The following is a 17,693-nucleotide window of genomic DNA, read 5'->3' on the forward strand; positions in this document are numbered from 1 at the left end:
GTGTTCGGAAATCCTATGTTTCTCAATTATTGTTGTAGCCACCACTAAAACTACTCACTCTTTTTTTTTTTTTAACTTTTTATTTTGTGTTGGAGTATAGCCAATTAACAATGTTGTGACAGTTTCCAGTGAACAGCAAAGGGACTCAGCCATACATATACATGTATCCATTCTCCTCCAAACCCCCTCCCATCCAGCCTGCCATATAACATTGAGCAGAGTCCCCTGTGCTATACTGTAGGTTAGCTTGTTGGTTACCCTTGTTAAATATAGCAGTGTGTACATGTCAATCCCAAACTCCCTAACTACCCCTTCTCCCCATCCTTTCCACCTGGCAACCATAAATTGGTAAAACTACTCATTCTTAACTAACCTGTGGTATTTATAGATAAAGCTAAGGGTGGGGGAAAGTGAAAGCAGTAGGAAGGAGGACCCAGAAGATGGAGATGAGAGATAGATTTGGTAAATGTAAGCAGTATATAAATGAAATTCATATCTCATAAATGAAAAAGAGTTGGTTCATACAATCAGTCAATAGATATTTATCAAGGGCTTACTCTGTCTCAGTCCCTTGATAAATTGTGCAGATTTAAAAACATGCTATGAGCTATAAGGCCTAGATGGAAACTTGGATAACATGCATTTCAAAGTGCTTAAAAATGTTTCCTCCACTGTACTCTTTTTAATAAGAAATATGTGAGAAACAGCTCCTGCAGAATCACAGATGAATTCCTTTTTCCAAAGTATTACTTAGGGGTAAATACAGATTGATTTTTATGACTGCAAGCTATTTTGCCTTTTGTATTGTTAATTAGTGTGAAAAATTCCCTCTTGTCGTTATAAAGTGTTTTCATGGGAGTTGGAATTCTTTTTCACTTTTGCAACTTGCTCTTGTTTTCCTAACCTTGTTTCCTTAGCCCCTACCATTGAGTTTGAAGAAGCTGCATACCAAGTCCGGGAACCCTCAGGGCCAGATGCCACGGCCATTCTGAACGTCAAGGTGATCCGCAGAGGGGATCAGAACAGAACATCCAAGATTCGCTGTAGCACACGGGATGGGTCAGCCCAGTCTGGTGTGGATTATTACCCAAAGAGCCGAGTCTTGAAGTTCAGTCCTGGTAATTGAATGCCAATCCCAGTTAGTAGGTCTTCCTTAAAGTGTTAATCGATTAGTTGTGTCTGACTCTTTGCGACCCCATAGACTATAGCCCGCCAGGCTCCTCTGTCCATAGAATTTCCGAGGCAAGAATACTGGAGTGGGTAGCCATTTCCTTCTCCAGAGGATCTTCCTGATCCAGGTATCAAACCTGAGTCTCCTGCATTGCAGGCAGATTCTTACTGTCTGAGTCACCAGGGAAGCCCCATAGGTATTACTTAAGAGAGAGGCTAATATCTTATATTCGAAGGAAAAAATAAGCAGAAAATTAAAAAATATATACATTTCCAATAGCATGAAGTACTTAGTAAGCACACATTTGAGGTTGTAGGAATCTTTAAATTTTTTAATTAGTAAAAGTGGCATAGGATAAGGAAAAAAAAAAGAAGTGCCTTACTTCGGAGCATCCTAGGCATTTTGGATCATTCAAAAGGATTTGTTGTTGTTGTTAGCCTATAATTTGGTTGAGCAATGGGAGCACCTGAGTTTTTAAAAATATATGTGATGCCATCATTCAGCAAACATCAGTACACACCATTGTGCTGGGCCCTTCAGGGCTTACTCAACCCAGAAGGCACAATCTCCATGTTCAAATGGCTTGACATCTATTAGGCGATGCTATGAAGATGAGTCATGGAAGAGAGAAAGATGAGATGCTCACAACCAGCTGTTTAATTGTTTGATGTATTTCCTTAATGGAAGGAATGAGACAAAAAAAGGACTGACTTGTACTCTAGACTTTTCCCAAAAACTTTCTGGAGCAATATAAGGTGAAAAGGCTGGTGTACAGCCTGGCACTGTTTGTGATGTAGCCAGAAGTGGGCAAAAGTGGTAGAAGCCCTCTTCAGAGATGGCATGGCAAGAAGAGGGAAGAAATGCCTCCCTTGGAGATGGAGGGGTGTCTCTGTATGTCTCCATCACCCCACGGAGCTTCAAAGGGCTTTTGGCTCCATCCCTTGTTCGTCTGGCTAGTGTTTACAGGGAAGTTAGGTGCCCTTCCTCCACATGCTCACAAGGACCTCTCTTCCAAGTGTCTTAGCTTTTTTCTCTTCTGCATAAGGATCTGGGGGAAAGGCAGGTCCTAGAAGTAACCTAGCCCAGGTGTCTATAGGAGGAAGAAGGCCATCTTGACCACTGCCAGGGATAGCTGCACCCTCATAGAATCACTTTATAGAAAACATGGGGGTTTCTGAGCTCTAACCCTCCCCATTCCATGCTGGCAAACTGTCACATTATCGTCTTGGCAGAGACGGCCCTGTAGGTAACCTTTGAGCTGTCGCTTCCCAAGAGACAGCTTTGAAGGGTGTCTAGTGTGTAAACACTCATTGCCACACAGGGGCTTGTTCCTAAGTGTAAAGGGGAAAGAAAAATTAAGCAAAAAAAAAAAAAAAATGCATAACCAGGGTGGAGTGTTTTTTAGATCATAGATTTTTATTACCACCAGCTAGTGTCAGGCAGGGGCCATTAATTCTCATGTGTTGGATAGTAAATCTGTAGGACTGAGCCTCCACCACGGGTGGAATTTCACCTATAAAACTGATCCCTCAATGGAGATTGGGCTAAAGTGATTAGCAGCCACTGCATTGATAGAAGCCCTCCAAGAAGAAAGGGCATATTTCAACATGAAGCCTCAGCAGTGCCAACCTGCACCGTCTTAAGTGGGTCACTGATGAAGACCTTTGCTCTCTTTGTTCTGTCCTTGGCGAAGGTGTGGATCACATCTTCTTTAAAGTCGAGATCCTGTCCAATGAAGACCGGGAGTGGCATGAATCCTTCTCCCTAGTCCTTGGCCCAGATGACCCAGTGGAAGCAGTTCTTGGCGATGTGACCACGGCTACAGTGACGATTCTAGACCAGGAGGCAGCTGGGAGTCTCATCCTGCCAGCACCGCCCATTGTAAGTCTCATGACCCAAAGGATGGTTGCTTCTGTCTTAGGCATTAGATGAGAACTTGAGAGAAGCAGGACTGCCAGGACTGCTCGTGTCCCCTTCCCCAAATCCCTCACTCCCATCACCTCCAGGGTCGTCTGGTAATGTCTGGTGACATCTGTGGTTTTCATGACTGTCACACTGGGTGCTGTTAGCATCTAGGGGATGGAAGTCAGGGATGCTGCTGAACGTCCTACAATACACAGGCCAGTCCCCCTCCTCCACACCAAAGAGTTGCCTGGCTCAAAAGTCAGTAGTGCTAAAGAGGAGAAACCTGGTTTCCACATAAGAGTGAGACCAAACTATGTTGAGACCTTTGTCTGACAAAGAAAGTACAATACCATTGATCTCGTTTCTTTGGTGAGACCTAGAAGAGTAAAAATGGAGTATTCCCCCATATCTATTATCCTACATACTCGCCATGGGCATAGAATTAAGTGTCTATGGAGATGTACCACCATGTTTCCCAATTTGGGGATGAACAGAATGAATGCACCGACTTCACAGTTAGGAGAAATGCTCACAGAGGTTGCCGTGTGGCTAGTCCCTCAGTCATGTCCGACTCTTTGCAACTCTGTGGACTGTAGCCCGCCAGGTTCCTCTGTTCATGGGATTCTCTAGACAAGAATACTGGATTCCCTTCTCCAGGGGATCTTCCTGACCCAGAGATTGAACCTGGGTCTCCTGCATTGCAGGTGGATTTTTTACTGTCTGAGCCACCAGGGAAGCTCCCAGAAGTTGCCAAGGGGAATTTAACGTAGGATAATGAAGCAGTCCGAATAACTCTTATAACTTCCCCTGACTAATCTCATACAATAGAAAGACCATTTCAAAATATGTCTCTTTGACCATGGAAGAAATATATATGTATGTTCAGTCACTAAGTCATGTCTGTCTCTTTGCAACCCCATGGACTGCAGCATGCCAGGCTTCCCTGTCCTTCACATATATCCTTTATTTACTTGTATTTTGCCAGATGCACTACTGCCTGCCATTAACAGTTTAATGCAACTTTTAACTAATATCTGCCATTTATGATAGAGTTGTGGTTACAGTGTGTTGGGGGTGGAGTGTTTTTCACTTGAGTCATAGGAATCTGATTTAGGAATGAGACCGTTAAGATACTAAAGCTTTTAACTCAGGGAGGAGGAGGATCTTCCCTACTATTGAAGATTTCCAGGATCTTTTAGGGATGCCTGGCTAAGCATTGTTAAAACCACTGCTATATTTTAAAGAATCCCTAGGAGTTAAGTGATCAGGTAGGTCTCTAGGGAAGGGAGCTTTAGTTTTCTAACCCTCCCGATACCCACCCAGGCCTGAAGCTATGTTGCTCCTTGGCAGGTCGTTACACTTGCTGACTATGACCATGTGGAAGAGGTTACCAAGGAGGGAGTCAAGAAATCCCCCTCCCCGGGCTACCCGCTGATCTGCGTCACGCCCTGCGACCCCCATTTCCCCAAATACGCTGTCATGAAGGAGCGCTGCATTGAGGCTGGCATCAACCAGACGTCTGTGCAGTTCAGCTGGGAAGTGGCCGCCCCCACTGACGGCAACGGGGCCCGGTCTCCCTTCGAGACCATCACCGACAACACGCCATTCACCAGTGTCAACCACATGGTAGGTCTGGTTACAGAGAGAGAGACCTGGCCTTTCTCTTTGTTACTCCAGCTCTGTCAAATTCCTTAAGGTCCCTGCATGCCATTTGGTATAAACTAAACAATTAAGCGGGTACAACACTGTCCTTTTGTTCTTACGTATGAGAAAAGATAATGTGGTATGGCAGAAAGAGGACTAGGCTAGTACTCCAACAACCTGTTACAAACCTTGATTCTGCCTGTTCTGAACTATGTGATGTGAAGTGTTTACTTTACCTTTCTGAGTCTCAGTTTCCTGATCTACAAAATAATACCTCCTTTGCTTAATCCACTTGACAAGGTCATTGACAGATAGGAAAGTGATTTACAAATGATGAAGTAAGTCAAAGATTCTAGGTAAGTACGAATAATGATTAGTCTCTTTTCACATCTCTTAAATCATTCAATATGGAGTAGGGTATAAATTCCTTAAGAAAAAGGGTTCTACCATATTTGTATATCCATCCCAAAGTGGCTGCCACATTGGTGGCACGCAGTGGGGACCAGTTATTAAATAAAATGAGAGTGTGCTTATTAAGTGATCAGTATTTTTCGAAGCCTGGTGGGAAGATATGAAAAGAGGTTCAGAATGTCGTTGCTGTCCTCAGAGAGTCAGGAGGCCAGACGCACACCTCTGCCACCATCAGGGAGCCATGCACAGCGGTGCTTTGCCCACGCTCAGGAAACAGCCCAGTGTTCTGACTCTGCTCATTGCACCAATGATGTTCTTCCAGAAAGAGCTGAAAGCAGTGAGACTCAAGCTCCACAGAGCGTCTGGCACCCAGGAAACAATCAATGGTTTTTGACTGAGATGAGTGCATTTAATAATTTTGGAAATCAGAGATTTTCTTCAGACTTAATTTCTCTAGATATTTCCCTACAAATCCACAGTCTGTTCTCACTTTAACAGTGCCTTGGACTTCCCTAGAGGTCCAGCAGTTGGGAATCCACCTACCTGCCAGGGAGACGAATTCAATCGGTCCCTGGTCCAGGAAGATTCCACATGCTGAGGAGCAGCTAAGCCCGAGCACCGCAACTGGAGAGTAGCCCCTGCTCACCACAGCTAGGGGAAACCCATGCTCAGCAATGAAGACCCAGCACAGCAAGAATAAATAAATAAAAAGTTTTAAAAAGAACTCTCTTGAGTAGGTAGTGGAAGAAAGCTGTTAGATGTACATTGGAGGCTTTGGATAACGTGGGTCCCTCGTGTCCATTGTCCTTGGCACAGCTTATTCAGAAAGGCCAGAAGATTAATTCCTTTGCAACATAACCTAGTTCAAATTTAAATTATCTTTATTATTATTAGAAATGTAAATGGCAAGACTTAACAGCTTATTGTTTCATAAATACCTTGTTCTCTGTTCAACAAACCCATGAAGGGGCAGTTGGTTTGATTTGAGCCAAATATACATTTTTAACAGGTACCAAGTTTACGATTTTACCTTATATTTCAGCTTGCCTTCTTGTGATGAATTGGTGACTAATCCTCTTACCCCAGCTTCCTCTGCTCTGCCTTCATTTCTTCAATTATTTATTTAATACTGTTGTATCGTGTGCATTTTTGTAAGATGCTTCAAATCCCTTCTGAATGAAGTCCATGTATAAATAAATAAAGTTGTGGCAGCTAATTAAAAAAATTTTAATGGAAAAATCTTCTTCAATTTTTAATGGACTTCAGTGAAAATTGTTTCCATGGTAGAATTTATAAGTTTGTATGATTGCTTTGTGGGAAGTCTGCTGCACATAGAACTACTAATGAGTTTTTCTTATTATATACTTCCCTATGTCAATGCACTAGTAACCTAGAGAGTTTTGGTGACCTAGGTTACCTCTGCATAGATTGCATTAAGCACTCATGGATTCTGTGTGTCTGGAGCATGAGAAAATCTGTAGAAAGACTTTCAAGGCCAGTAGGTGTCAGAGGCCAAGTTCTCAACTTTAACTCCACCACGTTATTGTAACCCTTAGTAATTAGAGGGGAGTTAAGGGAGGGAATGGCAGTAGGGAGGAAAGAAAACTAAGAACTCCTAGGAAAAAAGTGTCTTTCCTCTATATCCTGATACCATGCCTTCAACAAAAGTGACTTAGAGGCAATGAGTCTTGCTGGAAGGGCTGAAAAATCATTAAGTACTTCTCTGAACCTAATATGTAAAGAGAACAAGTGTCATTGGGAATCAGTCATCTCTAGTTTCTTGCTCCACATTTGTCTACTTGCTTGTTACCTGGCTTACCACCCTAGGCTCTAAGTACTCAGTGCTCTGTCCATGGTGCCTGGCTCCTGGTAGAAAGTCAGTACTTAGGTGGTGAGAGGTGGGTAGATCAATGGACACATAGATGGATAAATGGATGGATAATGGATGGTGTGGGCTAAGAATGCAGCCTGCCATGTCAGTCAGCAAAGGATGTTGCAGCATCAGCCACTGCAGCCAGTGGGGCATCCTAAAGAGACTCAGGATGAGAAAACACAGGATACTGGCCCCTGATAGCTGAGATGCCTATTAAAGGAATGATTTCAGTGAGCGACTTAGCAGCAGCAGCAGCAAACTATTTCATCTTCCCATACATGGAAAAGTGCACAATTCCTTAACTTGAGATATCCAGTTTTAACAGTTATCTTTTGATGTTCCAACTACCTGGCCTTTGTTGCAAAAACTCTGATTAATATGTATCCCGGCTCTTCCCATTCCTCTTTGGAGCAGTCTCTCACAGTTACCTAAGATGCTGTATCCCAGGCTCAAGTCTTCAGTTTAGCCTGCTGTATAAAACCTAACTCTCAGCTTTTAGGTTGTGCAGTGTTTTCAGCTGACAATGGTCTTCACAGATTATCATCCAGAAGACACAGTATGAAGAGCTGTTGAGGCACCACGTGTCTGAGGTGATTTACTCTTCCTGGTAGGTCCTGGACAGCATTTACTTCAGCCGGAGGTTCCATGTACGTTGTGTGGCCAAGGCTGTGGACAAGGTGGGCCACGTGGGGACCCCCTTGAGGAGCAACATTGTCACCATCGGAACAGACAGTGCTATCTGCCACACTCCAGTGGTGGCTGGGACAGCCCGAGGCTTCCAGGCTCAGTCCTTCATCGCGACCTTGAAATACCTGGACGTCAAACATAAGGAGCATCCCAACAGGTCAGCGGGGAGTGCCCTCCATGAGGAGATGGCAGAGAGTCCCCAGCTGTGCTTTGTGTGTTTTCTAGGTGGGACAAATCAGTGAGTGATGCTTCTGCAAAATAAGAATAATGGTGATGAATGCTTCATAAAAAGTTGAAGTTCTTCAAACGTGCCCTAATATCTGGCCCTTGTCAATCTTTCTAGCCTCATTTCCTTCATCTTGTTATTTTCATTTGCCAGTCCACCCACAGGGAATCACATGTAACTTCCTCGGGATTTCAAGCACTCTTAGGTAACCTGCCTCTGCCTGTGGCTACTCCTGGCTCCAGCTTTCCCCCGTCCCCTTCCAGTCCATATTCTTAAATCCCATTGTCCCACCATACCTAAGCCATGGCATCTCTTCTAGGAACTTTTCTGTCATCTCCCCCAATTTAGTTTGGAAGCTTTTACTTCCCACTTTTCTGGCACCCACATCTGCCTCTCTGAGAGTGTTATCATCATTCATTCTCTCCTTGTCATCCCCACCCAGGAGATGATGGTGGCAGGGACCATGACTGTTTATTTTGCATCCCCTCTGCCTAGAATGTCCTTCTTGGCACCTAAGAGGCACTCACTAAGTACCCAGTGAAAAAATTAGTAACAACACTGGTGAATTATAACTAAGTGGGCAGATATGCTTTTTTTTTTTTCCTGTGCCCTATGATCTTGATGGAAAATGGATGATTTCATTTTTTATATAGCAAAAAAAAAAAAAACAAGATTTCAGGTAGGTTATACATATTCATTAAACCTGGTAGTATTTATGTGCATGCCTTTATGAGCAACTGAGTTCAGAGAAAGGGGCTCATTTACATGAAAAAAAAAACAGATTTGAACATGGAGCCAAAAATATGCAAATCCTTTTTTCTAGCAGAATGAAATTTATTTTTGTAAAAAGCAATAACAGAAGTGTCCAGGGTTACTATTGACCCTGTTCCTTACAAAAAGAGCCATTCTGTTCACATTCTGAGGTTCTGATTCTTCTTTAAAACATGAGTCTTTGTTCTGGGAGACAAGCTGTAAAAATTCACAATGCATCCTCAATAAACATGCTGAAAATTTAAACTTGTACAGTGAAAAAATTGCAGCCCCTCAGTACAGTTTTGTTGTGTTGCAGTCTTAACCGGTATTTATTAAGCTCATATTTTATTTAGAATTGTGTACTACAGGCTCTGGAGAAACAGAAGAAGTGAAGGAAATGGTCCTTTGCCCTCTTAGTGGGGAGGCAAGACAGACTCTTAAAGCATATAAGAAATAGCAGCTAATATAAATAAGTTACAGACTTCCTGGTACAAAGGCACCTACAGGCAGAAGAATGTAGTTCAAGGCAGAGCTTGCTGTAGATTGAGGCCAGTGAGGGCTGGTGGCCTTGCTAGGACTTGCTGGTGGGGAAAGGGAGGTTTTTGAAGTTGGGGAGAGACCATGTGTGTCTTAGTCACTCAGTCGTATCTGATTCTTTGCAATCCCATGGACTGTATCCCACCAGGCTCCTCTGTCCATGGTATTCTCCAGGCAAGAATACTGGAGTGGGTTGCCATGCCCCCTCCAGGGGATCTTCCCAACCCAGGGATCGGATCCACGTCTCTTGGTCTCCTGCATTGCAGGTGGACTCTTTACCACTAGCACCACCTGGGGAGCCCCAAGACTATTGAATAGTGGAGTATTACTATTTCTAGGCTTTTTTCCTGGGTAAGGATACTGGCCTTAGAGTTTAAGAGCTCAGTGATGTCTTTTGGGCACAAATACTTTAGAAAATTCTGTGGCAACCCTCCACAACCTCCATAGACACTCACTGTGACAAAGAAATTTATCCATGCCTGTACCATCCACTCGGCTCCAGCTCATGCGGAAACAAAGCTTCCTTTTAAAGCAGAAGATAGCTACAATTTATGGTTGCGATGTTATCTTTTCTTGTACACGCAAAAAAAATCTATGATTCTAGATTGCTATCAGTCCTGAGTCTGGAGGATCTCCCAGGGGCTGGAGGGAGGAGAATAACCCCGCATGCACACTATACCCTCATGCACAGAGAGAACTCCTACATGGAAAGCTTCAGAAAAAAAAACCTGGTAAATTCACTGGTGAAGACAAATTGAGTTATGAGAAAGCAAGGTACCATACTGGGGGCTTCCCAAGTGGCACTAGTGGTAAAGAACCTGCCTGCCAATGCAGGTAGACATAAGAGGTGAGGGTTCGATCCCCGGGTTGGGAAGATCCCCTGGAGGAGGGCATGGCAGCCCACCCCAGTATTCTTGCCTGGAGAATCCCATGGACAGAGGAGATGGTGGGCTACAGTCCATGGGGTCTCAAAGAGTCAGGTATGACTGAGTAACTCAGCACACAATGTACCATACTAGCTACTTATGGCAGGCACCTGAAAGCCCTGATTTCTGCTCTTGTTTTCCCCCCTAGAATCCACATTTCCGTGCAGATCCCACACCAGGATGGAATGCTGCCACTCATCTCCACCATGCCGCTGCACAACCTGCATTTTCTTCTATCTGAGTCCATCTACAGGCACCAACACGTCTGCTCCAACCTCGTCACCACCCGGGACCTGAGAGGCATCTCAGGTGAGGGGAGACTTCCCTTTTAGTGTGCCCAGCCCAGCACGATGACCCTTAGGGATGTGGCTAAATGGACTCTGCTTTTCATGTTTTCTGGTCCTCAAAATCTGCATGGTTAGTGGATCTGCTCAGCAGCAAGCAGCCAAACATAGGCAGCTTGGACAGTGACATGAATAGCAAAAAACAAAGACCTTGGAATCAAACTGACAAGGTTCATGTCCTTATTCCACTCCCTGTACAACTCAACAAAAATAGCTGGACAACTCTGAGCCAGCCACTTTCCTATCTATCACATGAGGAGAATAATTGCTCCCAAACAAGGTAGGGATTGCATGTGTCAACAATTTTAAAACCCCGGTCCTGGTCAATTTTAGCTCCTTCCTTCTCCTGCGCTTGGTTCCCATGCTCTCAGCATTTTATAAAACACCTGTGCAAGGGTAAATATTATAGGATGATTCTCCAGGAGCAGTAGCCAAGGTGGAGCTTGGGGTATGAGATGTTTATTGGGCATCCGTATCTCCTAAAGGGAAAGGGAGGAAGCAGAACTGGGCAGAGGGAGAAGTCTGCAGTGCGGCCAATGAAACCGCAACCAGTTCTTACAGGGAGCTCTGGAGAGAGCCCAGCTGTCCATCATGTCCTGCTTCCAGCCCCAGTGGGCAGACCTCTCGGCCCCACCTCTCTCAGTCCGTGGATGGCAGACTGCTGGAGCAAATGGCGTGACTTGGGGCTCTGCAGCTGATACAGACCCAAGGGCGCTGACAGCTGAGGCAGCACATCTCCTGTTCACCAGGGCAGATGTTTTAGTTTACAAAGAATCCTGTCCATTTCCATTCACTTTAGCAAGTGCACATTAAATGCGCATTTCCTCCCTTTGCAACTGATGAATCATTTAACAGTGTTTCTGAAGACAGGAAAGCGTTCGTGTGCTCTTCCATATTCATTAAGCATCACTCTGGGTAGTGATGGTCTTGATACAGTAGGAATTAGTGGAGTGTAAATGATTCCTAAGTCACTGGGCTACAGATGAAAGTTTCATTGGTCTGCATATGCAAGCTAGTGGAAGAAACATACCATGTCTATAGGCTGAAAGTTTGCACCTCTTCCTACTTAAACACGATTAGCTTCAGTACATGTTCACTGACACCCTAGTCTTTGTGGCGCAGAGGGCTGTGTGCTGGTGTCAAACATTCTGAGAAATGGATCAGCTCTTTCAGAATATCATAGTTGCTTTCAGGACCATACAAAGTTGAACCCTAATATTCTAAAATTGTGTCTGTATTCAGCTCTCTTCTGCATAAAGGTCATCCTTAATTTAGAACAGTTCAGTTGCTTGGCAGCATTTGATCCAATAATTTTTGCCTGTAGCATGGGAAGCTTAGTCAAGCATCATTAGCGAGCTATTTACTCATTAACACAGAATTAAGATTTCTTTTTTCTGCAAGAGTTCAGACACCATAGGAAGCAGGGGAGGAGGTAATCAGAGGTTTGTTTGCTAGCTCCCCATAAAAGCTATGTTTTAAAAAAATCAGTCTTGAGAAAGAATAATTCACCAACAGATTCTCCATATAATAAATCCATTTCTTCAAGGACTGATTGTGAAGCATAGAACCAAGCTGGGCAGGTGTGACAGACAAGGCTTTACGGTGTTCTTTTCCAACAGATACACAGGGCCACCAGGCACTGGCTTCTTCATTTATGGTCTCATCCATTCATCTTTTCTTCCCTGGCTCCTGCAGCATCTTTCCTGAGTCTGTGACCCCAGTCACTCTGTTTAACACGTGGCAACAGGCAAGATGACAAGCCCCCCTCACCTTCTCACTGAGCTTGTGTCAGGAGCCCTGGTTAGTTAATTAGTGTTAGTTGCTCAGTCGTGTCCAGCTCTTTGCAACCCCATGGACTAAATAGCCTGCCAGGCTCCTCTGTCCATGGAATTCTCCAGGCAAGAATACTAGAGTGGGTTGCCATTCCCTTCAAGGGAATCTTCCCAGCCCAGGGATAGAACATGGGTCTTCCACATCTCAGCTAGACCCTTTACCGTCTAAGCCACCAGGGAAGCCTGGGAGCCCTGGGGTGCTCTATTAGTCATCTCAGAAGAAAGGAAAGTTCTCCCTGTGTGTCCAAAGGATGTGTCCATTCTCACTCTCCCCCCAGCTCCTGGGAAGCTGGTGAAGGGCAGGTCCACAGACTGGATTACTGTTCCTTGCTTCTCCCTCCCTCGCAGAGGCAGGGTTCCTGGACGACAGGGTCCATGACAGCATGGCACTGGGGCCTGGCTACGACCGCCCCTTCCAGTTTGACTCCAGCGTGCGGGAGCCAAAGACCATCCAGCTCTACAAACACCTGAACCTGAAGAGCTGCGTCTGGACGTTTGATGCCTATTATGACATGACGGAGCTGATTGACGTCTGTGGGGGGTCTGTAACCGCCGACTTCCAGGTGGGTGCCCTAGGGGTCTGTCTGAAGGCTGTGTGCACCTGGATATCATGTTAAAGCTTGTTCATTCATTGAACTGAAGCACTTTAGCACCCAGTTGCTCCCAGAACTGCACCAACCAAGGGACTCTTCTTTCTAAACCCTGCAAGAGAGACCTTAGCAGCATCATAGCTAGAGCAAGCCCCCCAAAGTCCTCTCAATCAGCTAATTAGAAAATTAATATAGAAGATGTTTAAATTAAGTTGAAGAAAATTAGCTGTCTGGCAGTCATTTATATAAAAATCCAATAGCCTTACTTCTCTAGGTATATATGTTTTTTACTCTGGGTGTATTTTGGAAAGGGCTTCCCGGGTGGCTTAGTGGTAAAAGAACCCGCCTGCCAATGCAGGCGACAAAGATTTGATCCCTGGGTCAGGAAGATTCCCCTAGAGAAGGAAATGGCAACCCATTCCAGTATTCTTGCCTGGAAAATCCCATGGACAGAGGACCCTGTTGGGCTACAGTCCATGGGCCTGCAAAGAGTCCAACACAACTGAGCAACTGAGCATGTGTATTTTGGAAAGTCAAAAAGGTTTACCTTGATGGGAAGATCGTGGCTAAGTCGATGTGTTTTCCCCGCGTGGGGAAATGAGTTAAAATGACAGAAGTTCCCTGTCTTTCAGCAAACAAGTAAAGCACTGTTGTCCCAAGTGTCACGGCAACTGTTTAAAACACCTTGCTGTCATACCTATTCCAAACCTATGGTTAATAGTCCTTAAACATCAGTAATAACGAAAGTCTTGGTCGCTCAGTCATGTCCGACTCTTTTGACCCCATGGACTCTAGCTTGCCAGGCTCCTCTGTCCATGGAATTTTCCAGGCAAGAATATTGGAGTGGGTAGCCATTCCCTTCTCCTGGGGATCTTCCCAACTCAGGGATCAAACCTGGATCTCCCACATTGCAGGCAGATCCTTTACCGTCTGAGACACTAGGAAAGCCCAACAAAATAAAACATTATAGCAAGAAGTCACAGTCGTAGGAGGGCCATTAATATCAGAGGGACTAGGCTAATGCATCCTCATGGGAAAAACAATTCTAAAGCAGGTGCTACCCAATTTTAAGGAGTTATCTCAATGAACTGAGAAAATCAAATATTTGTTTTTCACTTCAAATCAGGTTTAACCACACTGAAAGAGGGGAACCTATAGAGGGACTTACACGTAATCATTTGAGGAAAGTTTCTTTGATTAAAATTTGTTTCCTTGAGATGCCTCTTGGTTTGGTTAATTCTCATTTTGTATACACTATCGCCCTCTACTGAATAGAATTTTAAGGCACTCTGAGGTTTCCTTTTGCTTCTGCAGTTGCATAACCTACATTCACTTTCAAATATGCAAAACTCAGTGATTGGTTCCTTCTTTGGCCCCTCAAAAATTATTCTTCTTTCTTCTCCCTGACTTTAATTATAGTTTTGGATATCTTTATTCAGAATATGCTTAAAAATGATAAAGACAAGAAATAATTATTATATATGTCCCACTTTTTAAACCAATACATATATACCACAGAAGTACTTCTTTGCTGTCTGTTTCTTTAAAAATAGATGAAACAAGTGGTATATGGAGGGAGAAGGCAATGGCACCCCACTCCAGTACTGTTGCCCGGAAAATCCCATGGATGGAGGAGCCTGGTAGGCTGCATGGGGTCTCTAAGAGTCGGACACGACTGAGCGACTTCACTTTCACTTTCCACTTTCATGCACTGGAGAGGGAAATGGCAACCCACTCCAATGTTCTTGCCTGGAGAATCCCAGGAACAGAGAAGTCTGGTAGGCTGCAGTCCATAGGGTCGCACAGAGTCGGACACGACGGAAGCAACTTAGCAGCAGCAACAACTTAAAACTCGCCCTAGTTCCTGTCTTTCTTTATCAAATATTGGCAGAATTAGAGAAGACTTAACCTTGCTGAACCTCATCTGCAATGGTCACTAGTAATCTCAAGGCGGGACAGCACCTAGTACAAGGTCTGCCACAAAAGAGCTGTGCAGTAAATATTTATGAGAGTTGTTTTTTCCTAAGGATTAATAAGTAATATGAAGGTTAATGGAGAATAAACAGAAACAGAGGAAAAATAATTTGACCAGTGAGCTAGAAAATTTATGGAGGGTCTAACATCAGCAATGGTGAAATTAGGGCAAATGTATTTAGTAAAACCTGTACATAAGGGGACAGAACATGATGTGAGATCCAGATAAAATCAGAAAATTTCCCAAAGAAGACAGAGTAAGATTTTCCCAAAAGATTTTTAAGTGCATAAGGAATTAATGGAGCCTTTTGGAGAACTTGGAATCCAACTTTAAATCCCTGACAATTTTGAATATGAAAGAATACTTTGGAAATATAAAGTTTCAATGTCATAAGTATTGATTAAGCATTTGGCTCTTTCCCTTAACTACCCATGGGAAGATGTTTCATTGTATATTCAAACAAAATTATATGTAAGTTCTATAATGTATTACCATATATGGCCAATGACAAAATATAATTGTTTTAAAGTAAGCTTTTTTGTTATAAAGGAAATATGTATTTATGACAGAAAATACAATATACATCTCAAAAATGAATAAACCAACTCCCTGACCCATATACACAGCTTCTCCATGAAGGCTTCTGCTCATATTTTGTTATGTCTCAATCCAAGTTTTGTTAATATTGTAGTAAATGAAAATAATAGAGCCAAATTAATGGCAATAAAAGGAACTCCTTCAGAAAAAGTGTTTTCTTAGAAGTATGGTGTGCTGCCTTTTCAACATTATTTCAACAAAGCATTGAATGAAATAGGAAGTTATCCAACTGTGAGCTGTCCGTTGGTAAGTTTCATAGTATGATATCCAAATCCCAAGACCTTCTTTCCTATTGGAGAAGGTCTGCATACTCACTAAGACATCCAAGTCAGCCTCACGTTCGTCCTAGGATGACGGGCATCCTCCCATTTAGGGTTGCTTTATGCTCTCCTATGGCTCTCTGAAAACTATGGTCAGCTAGGGACTGTGTGCTGACAGTAGATCCCAGATCTGCCCAGATCCTTTGGGAATAACTGTGATGCCTTAAAAATCTCAACCAAGGCTTCCAGCAAATGATCAGTGGAAGGAGAGCTTCTCATACTTCAAAAGTATTTTTAGGGGACTGCCTAAGACTCCCTGCTCCCAATGCAAGGTCCCAGGTTCCATCCATGATCAGGGCACTAGATCCCACATGCTCCAACTAAAGATCCCACATGCCTCAACAAAAATTCGGCTCAGCCAAAATAAATATATATAAAAAAAAAGTGAAGTGTTTTTAAATATTACCTCTTTGAAAAAGTCTTCTCTGATTATCTTATTGAAAGAAGCATCCTGACCACTTCCCACCCTTTATTTTTCACATTTATATATCTCCCCTACTAGACTGTAGGTTCCATAAGGCAGGGATTTTAGTTTTTTTCCCACTGTTAAGGACCCAGTATCCTAGCTTGGTGCCTGGCACAATCATGAGTGCTTGATTAATACTGAATAAGTGGCTACATGAGTGAATGAAGATGGAACCAATATGAGATGCTCATCTATCTCTTCATCCCGGGGAGAAATAACCCTCTCCGTGTGCACCCCGCTTGCTCGGCAGGTGAGAGACTCGGCTCAGTCCTTCCTGACTGTGCACGTGCCCCTCCACGTGTCCTACATCTACGTGACGGCCCCCCGGGGCTGGGCCTCCTTGGAGCACCACACCGAGATGGAGTTCTCCTTCTTCTATGACACTGTTCTCTGGAGAACAGGTATACTCACTGACGTCTTAACAGGTCTTACCTTATGCTTAAGCAGCATTTTTTTTTTTTAAGTATTGCGTTTTAATGGTAGCTGCATTCCTCATTCTGTTGTCCTATATACAGACAAAGTAGAGCCACCTAAAGTGTAGAAAAGATACAGATCTGTGGTTTCCGAGAAAGACTGATGTCCGTAGATGTTAATGCTGGAAGGCCTCCACCATCACGATAAATTCAGTCCAGGGAGCCAGGGACGCAGAGTAGAGGATGGCAAGTGATAGACAAGTCCCATACTGCGGAACAAGTGTGTGTTCTTTTGGAATATAGTCATGTTCATTTTCTCCTAGGTAAAAATGATGTGATTCTTGTTGTTTAAGGAGAACAGAGTCTTGAAATCAGATACACAGAAATGGAGAAATACATCAAGAATAACCTGGGTTACTTTATTCATTTGATATCGAGTTTGCTCTTTTGTTGCATCCTTAAAAGTTGGAATTTTAACCCTACTTTTACTTCAAAGATGGCAATGCTGAATTTTTTCAATTACCTTCACCCCAGGCTTATCTGTGTCATTGCTCTCCTTGAGAGGAGGCCCCCCCACAGAGCCTGGATGGGTGCTGATCCTTCAGCTAAGATCCTCAGCCCTCTCTCTTCTGCCTCTCTCCACCCACCTTCTCCCACTGCCACCCCATGAATGTCCCTTAAAACTCCATGATTCTCTCCTCCATTCACTCCAATGGGTCCGAGTTGATTTTTTATATTTTTTTTCTATTTTCAGTGTCCTCTACTTCAAACACAACCCAAGCTCATTTCCTCTTATTGTATTGCTCCCGTTCCTCCCCCTTCCCTGGTGGTGATTTACTTGATCAGAAGCAGTTACTCATCTGAGTAGATTTCTTTAGATGGGGCTTCACTTCTACTAATGGAAAATACAGTCCTTCCTTCTGTTAAATCAAATCATTTATTTACATTATATTTCTCATCAGAAATAACCCCAGGGAGTTTTCACACTCTGGGTCAGATAATTCTTGAGCTGGGGTTTTTTTA

At 43.6% G+C, this 17,693-nt stretch overlaps 1 protein-coding gene across 3 annotated transcripts in view; it reads left to right on the top strand.

The window, feature by feature from the left end:
* The window catches only part of FRAS1 (Fraser extracellular matrix complex subunit 1), a 535,024-nt gene that overhangs the window by 488,170 nt on the left and 29,161 nt on the right, over positions 1–17,693 (top strand). For all 3 annotated transcript variants that reach the window (XM_027544845.1, XM_027544843.1, XM_027544844.1), the window contains 7 exons: positions 918–1,118; positions 2,865–3,052; positions 4,427–4,702; positions 7,616–7,848; positions 10,282–10,442; positions 12,658–12,872; positions 16,508–16,658. In XM_027544845.1, the coding sequence (XP_027400646.1) occupies positions 918–1,118; positions 2,865–3,052; positions 4,427–4,702; positions 7,616–7,848; positions 10,282–10,442; positions 12,658–12,872; positions 16,508–16,658 (1,425 nt within the window). The remainder of the gene's footprint in view (positions 1–917; positions 1,119–2,864; positions 3,053–4,426; positions 4,703–7,615; positions 7,849–10,281; positions 10,443–12,657; positions 12,873–16,507; positions 16,659–17,693) is intronic.

The sequence above is a fragment of the Bos indicus x Bos taurus genome, chromosome 6, assembly GCF_003369695.1.
Source record: "Bos indicus x Bos taurus breed Angus x Brahman F1 hybrid chromosome 6, Bos_hybrid_MaternalHap_v2.0, whole genome shotgun sequence".
Lineage (NCBI taxonomy): Eukaryota > Metazoa > Chordata > Mammalia > Artiodactyla > Bovidae > Bos > Bos indicus x Bos taurus.